The following is a 5,994-nucleotide window of genomic DNA, read 5'->3' as shown; positions in this document are numbered from 1 at the left end:
GTCGTTTCTAAGTCACCAATTTAGTGCTACTTGGTCCCAATGGAATTTCCCATTGGGAACCTGCTAGCACTAAGTTGCTAACTGGTTAGCAACATGCTTCCGACAAACTAGCTACAATCAAACTTGCTTACAAATTTTCCGCCACAACAATCCCGCCCCCTTGATAAACGACCAATCACATTCACTTTATTCACTCGTGTAAAGTCGTGCACCACTCAGGAGGATTCAGAAATGCAACATTTGGAACAGCCGCTTCCCTACGACTTTAATATCTGCGTCAGATCCTACTGATTTGATTGATTCCAGCTTCCTGTGTTTTTTTTAGATTCCATCAGCCATCAGAATGCAGAGCACCTCCAATTACCTGTGGCTGACCACAGATCAGCTGGGTCAGGGAGCGACGGCAAACGTTTATCGAGGACGACACAAGGTATGAGCTCCGGCACTCACAGTTAGTCCTGGATCAGCATCGATTCCCATTTTTAAACCTCTCAGGTAGGGATTTCTTAATCCGGTTATGTGTGCAGAAAACTGGCGACCTCTACGCTGTCAAAGTGTTCAACAACCTGAGCTTCCTGCGGCCGCTGGACGTCCAGATGCGAGAATTTGAGGTTCTGAAGAAGCTCAACCACAAGAACATAGTGAAGCTGTTTGCTGTGGAGGAGGAGGTGGGCTAGCAGGGCGTCGCTAATTCTGAGCTCAGGATGTAGAAAGGTTTCTGATAACCTTTTTTCCTTTAGACCAACACACGCAATAAGGTTCTGGTTATGGAGTATTGTCCCTGTGGGAGTCTCTACACTGTCCTAGAAGAGTCCACTAACGCCTACGGTCTCCCTGAGGATGAGTTCCTCATCGTTCTTCATGATGTTGGTAAGAAAGTTCCCCTGTTGATCCGGAACTTACCCTGTCAGGGTGTTTTAACCTGAAAGACCCTCATTTGTATGTCCTGTGTCCTGCAGTTGCAGGTATGAACCACCTGAGGGAGTATGGCATCGTTCACCGGGACATCAAACCAGGAAACATCATGAGGGTGATCGGAGAGGACGGACGATCCGTTTACAAGCTGACAGACTTTGGTGCCGCCCGGGAACTGGAGGACGATGAGCAGTTTCAGTCTCTGTATGGCACAGAGGAGTACCTGGTGAAGAACGGACACCTGGGGGGATCTATGCGCCCTGGCAGATGGGTCTGTGATTCTGAGTGGATGTTAACCTCCATGTTTGTCTCTGGCTCTGCAGCATCCTGACATGTATGAACGAGCTGTTCTTAGGAAGGACCACCAGAAGAAGTACGGCGCCACGGTGGACCTGTGGAGCATCGGTGTAACATTTTACCACGCCGCCACCGGGAGCCTCCCCTTCCGGCCATTTGAAGGGCCGCGCAGAAACAAGGAAGTAATGTAAGGGCTTATTTTGGCTAATTATTGCAACCACAGCTGACCGCAGAGAGCTAAACACTGGATGTTCTCCCTGTTTTTGGTCTCAGGTATAAAATCATCACAGAGAAACCATCCGGAACGATTTCAGGTCATCAGAAGTGTGAGAACGGGAAGATCGAGTGGAGCACGGAGATGCCGGTGTCCTGCAGTTTGTCCAAGTAGGAGCCATTTTAAGAAGTTTAAGGTTTAATTTCATCCCTCACTCCAAAACCGTAAATCTAAAAAAGTAATTTTTTCTTAAAATTTGTCAATTTTATTCTTGAACTGAAGAGGAAAGAGAGACACTTTGCCAATGGAAGAAGACAATTTATATTTAAAATTAAAAAAAGTTTTGGATTATCTTATGCTACGTTCACACATTTACATTCAAAGTCAATGGTTGATGCGGGTCAAGGTGCAGCAAAAGGTCCCGCCCACTTTTTGAGCAGCAGGAGCAGCGCCTCACGAGCTGCTGAGCATCTGACGTGAGCAATGCGAATGAGAAGCAGCACCTGCTGGAGTTGGAAAATTGGAAATTTAGCCGCACAACGCCCGACATCAACCAATCAGAGAAGCTGATGTGGGAGCTGGCAGGGAGACAGACAGCACTGATGATGCAGAGCGCTATAATCACTCCTCTGAAACGGTTTATTGACGCCTAAATTAACTGAAAATGCTGACACCTGCAAAAAAATTTTTGATTTTATTATTCTGAAGCCTGCAGTTTGGATTATGTACGTGAAAAAACGCTAACATCTACTTCCAGCCGCCATGAACAATCGTGGATAAAAATGCGAAGAGGCGACCGGGCCAGAGGCTGTTGTTGAACGGGATTCCCAGTGACGGCGCACCGCCGGTGTACGGGGGTCAGAGTGGCTCTAACAGAGAAACAATATTTGAAGGCAGGATGGTAATCTGGATGAACTGACTGCATAGCTGAAGCTTTCAGGCAGACTTTCTCGTTTAAAAACATATTAAAATTACTTTTTAGCCACTGATAACATAAAATATAGCTGCCATTGTTCCAGGCAAAGAAAGGATAGGGTAGCTCCACCCAACAACGCATCAGACCCACTTTTCCATCAGGCAGCTAGAGCAGCAAAGATGCTTCAGCCGTGCGTCAGAACCAAACTTGTACAAGCATAAAAAATTAAGCAGGACCTTTTTTGCTGCTCCTGCTGCTTGCAGTCTGAACGTAGCATAATTTCAAATGCGCATTATCTAATTATCTTATTTTAAGCGTAAACGTGCTCAGTTTATTCGCATATCTTTTTTAATTTACCTGCTCAAAAAAGAGTAAATACAGTTAATTTAGGAAATGTTGACTTATTTTTAGATTGTTTTTGCAGTGAGCTACTGAGCACCAGAGGTTGGTGCTGAAAGCACTAAATGCCTCTTTTCTCGCATAGTTTGTAGTTTGTCTAATTATACTAACCGAAGCACACCTGTAACACTAGATTATGTCGGCTATATATGCTGATGTCATCAAAGACTCTTCTGGTTCCGGTCCGGTTTGTTTGGCATCAGCCTTCTGGTCCAGGCTGTGTTTTCTTCTCTTTAAGAAAAACACCATCGGCACTGCCCCCTGGTGGTCAGAAGGGATTAAATAGAAAAAAAGGTTACATATGTAAATACTGTTCTATGAACCCTGTGTCCACTGAGATTATCTGTCAATCAAATTGACTAACCTTTGTTACCTTTAGCTCAGACTTGGTCCCTACCAGTTTTTTGATTCTCCTCCTACCTTTGTTTCTTTTTCTCAGGGGCCTTCAGAGCCTCCTGACTCCAGTTCTGGCCAACATCCTGGAGGCGGATCAGGAGAAATGCTGGGGCTTTGATCAGTTCTTTGCAGAAACCAACGACATCCTGCACCGGACGGTGGTCTACGTCTTCAGCCTGCAGCAGGCTACGTTGCACCATGTCTACATCCATGAGTACAACACGTAAGTTCTGCGTCAGGTTACGTTCAGAACAGCTGACGTAGCCCACGTTTGTGACTGACGCCACCTTCCCTTCAGAGCGGCGCTGTTCCAGGAGCTGCTGTGCCGCAGGACCAGCATCCCGTTGCACAACCAGGAGCTGCTGTATGAGGGCCGCCGCCTTGTCCTGGACCCCAACCGGCAAGCCAAAACCTTCCCCAAGACCTCCAGAGACAACCCCATCATGCTGGTGAGCCGCGAGGTTGTTAACACCGTTGGAGTGATCTTCGAAGACCGTAAGACTTTCTGTTGATCTAAGTTAGGTGATCCTCTGATTGAAGCTCCTGTCACACCTTGATGATTTAGACCAGCGTATGCCTGACGTAGGAAAAATCTGGAAAAAAACCGCTGGCATAGGTTGGATCATTTATGCGTATGTTTTGTATAAGTTATGAGCACGAAGAAGCACGCTGAAACACGTCAACATACGGCGAACATGTATGCCGTACGTGGGGCATAAGTTACGGGTAAGTTTGTTGTTGACATCCGTTCAGTGTAAGTTACTCATAAGCCGTGGCGTCTAGCTTATCCAAAACCTAAGAGTTTGTTGTGCATAACTTCTGCGCAACTTATCAAGAACTTCTCTCCAACTCATATCAACGCATCTGACGTGTTCCAGACGAGCTGAACGTGTTTCTAACTTCCAGCTACTGTTTAATGGCGCATTGGCAGCGTTTTGGTACAAAGGAGGTTCACAGGAGGAAACCATAAGTTCTCCTCCAGACTTTATCCTCATCATAGGGTGAGCGTAAAGGTGAGTGTGATGGCTCCTTCCTGCGTTCACGACCAACACACTTCCTAGCAGACATGAAGCTGAATCTGCTGCCACCATAAACCTTCTTTCTTTCTTTTTCTTTGTGTTTATCTATTTTTTTATTTTTTTTTTGGATGGGTGGTAAACAGGTTAATACCTGATCAACGACATCTTAGCTTGTGCATCGTTTCCTGGGAATCACACTGCTGTGCGTTAGGCATACGTTAGGCTGTCGTTGGACATAAGTTCTGGAATTGTTATTAATACACTATATATACGCCCAAATTTGAAAAAATATATAGAAAGTTCAGCGTATGTCAGCGTTTTAGGACATTCTGGGACGTCAGGCATACAATGGCTAAATCGCCAAGGTGTGACAGGGCCCTCATTATGAAGCTTCACTGACAGTTTTCGTTTTCCTCCACAGCGAGTCCTCCGAAGGTCCAGCCTCGCTATGACCTGGACCTCGATGCCAGCTATGCTAAGGTATGACGGGTTTTAGGACCTTTACATCCCAAAGAACGCATTGATCTGCCCGCCCGACTCGCTTTGACTCCGCCGTTGTTCCTCAGACTTTTGCAGGAGATGTTGGACATCTGTGGAAAACCTCTGAGTCTCTACTGGTTTATCAGGAACTGGTGCGGAAGGGAGTCAGAGGATTGATGTGAGTCCTATGGTGGCCTGGAAGGACCACAGAGCTGCATGTGGCTATATAATCTAACATATGTGCTGCAGAGTTTATTCATCCCTGTTTGTTGATCCTTGCAGTGAGCTAATGAGGGAGGACTACGGTGAAATTTCCCGCAAGAAGTCAGAGGTCTTCCACCTTTGCAACATCTGCACACAGCTGCTGGAGAAGTCCGAGCAGCTGTGAGTCTTTAACCCAGTCGGATGCAGCAGTAATCAGAGCCAAATTAAGAAGAAGCAGCAACATCTCTCTGCGTGATCTAACTCTATGCATGTTCTGCTGCAGAATGGAGGTGCTGGCGCGGGCCAACATGCTGACGTCAGAGTTCGAGGAGATCTCAGACATGCACAAGAAGGTTCTCAGGGTGAGTGTTTTTCCTCCATTGGTCCTGATCGGTCAGGCTGTGGTGATCAGCTTCAGCTGGTTACTACGGAAACGGGTCTGTTTATGTATTAACTGTCAGGTTCAAGCCTTGAAGCAAAAACAGCTTTTTTTATCCACTGATCTCTATTTATTCACTGGATTGCTGGTAGTAAGGGGTTAAAGTGAAGCCACCGGCAGCCATATTATTACTCCCTAGTTAGACTGATCGCAATGTAAACAATACGTGCTCTACAGCATCAAACAACAATGATGTTCTCATTTTCAGGGACACCTAAGTCTTAAAATAAAGATGAGTTCATCACTTGGAAACACACTGGCTGTTTCATCAGTAGATTACTTGAATTTATGATCCCTTTGCATGGTCATTATGAAGTCTATAAATCATGTAATATATCATAATAATATAATACAGGTGTGCCAAAAGTGCTAAACTGATGATGTACATGTAATACACATGTATTTATTACATTGTTGCAATAATTACATCTAACATGTCTAATAATGCATGATATATATATATATATATATCTATATCTCTCTCTATATATCTATCTATATATATATATATATATATATATATATATATATATATATATATATATATATATATATATATCTATATATAGATATATTAGGTATGGAACGGTTTATGAAAACTGTCAGAATCGTTCGGTTTGACTGTCTCGGTTCGATTCGCATGTGTTGCGTTCGGTTCATGCACTGCTCCTTTTTCTCATAGGCGGAGCGTTTACACTCCAGAGCAGAAGGTGGC

At 44.8% G+C, this 5,994-nt stretch overlaps 1 protein-coding gene across 3 annotated transcripts in view; it reads left to right on the top strand.

Annotated features, from left to right (window-relative positions):
- tbk1 (TANK-binding kinase 1) overlaps nucleotides 1–5,994 on the top strand; it is an 18,057-nt gene that overhangs the window by 6,177 nt on the left and 5,886 nt on the right. For all 3 annotated transcript variants that reach the window (XM_015387758.1, XM_015387756.1, XM_015387757.1), the window contains exons 2-13: nucleotides 326–430; nucleotides 528–668; nucleotides 741–870; nucleotides 960–1,141; nucleotides 1,239–1,399; nucleotides 1,486–1,596; nucleotides 3,181–3,360; nucleotides 3,436–3,632; nucleotides 4,578–4,636; nucleotides 4,723–4,814; nucleotides 4,919–5,020; nucleotides 5,124–5,202. In XM_015387758.1, the coding sequence (XP_015243244.1) occupies nucleotides 344–430; nucleotides 528–668; nucleotides 741–870; nucleotides 960–1,141; nucleotides 1,239–1,399; nucleotides 1,486–1,596; nucleotides 3,181–3,360; nucleotides 3,436–3,632; nucleotides 4,578–4,636; nucleotides 4,723–4,814; nucleotides 4,919–5,020; nucleotides 5,124–5,202 (1,521 nt within the window). In that variant the 5' untranslated portion in view covers nucleotides 326–343. The remainder of the gene's footprint in view (nucleotides 1–325; nucleotides 431–527; nucleotides 669–740; nucleotides 871–959; nucleotides 1,142–1,238; nucleotides 1,400–1,485; nucleotides 1,597–3,180; nucleotides 3,361–3,435; nucleotides 3,633–4,577; nucleotides 4,637–4,722; nucleotides 4,815–4,918; nucleotides 5,021–5,123; nucleotides 5,203–5,994) is intronic.

The sequence above is a fragment of the Cyprinodon variegatus genome, unplaced genomic scaffold (assembly GCF_000732505.1).
Source record: "Cyprinodon variegatus isolate N-32 unplaced genomic scaffold, C_variegatus-1.0 Scaffold402, whole genome shotgun sequence".
Taxonomy (NCBI): Eukaryota; Metazoa; Chordata; class Actinopteri; order Cyprinodontiformes; family Cyprinodontidae; genus Cyprinodon; species Cyprinodon variegatus.
Note: the sequence above shows the minus strand (reverse complement) of the source record. Positions and strands in the feature narration are given on the sequence as shown.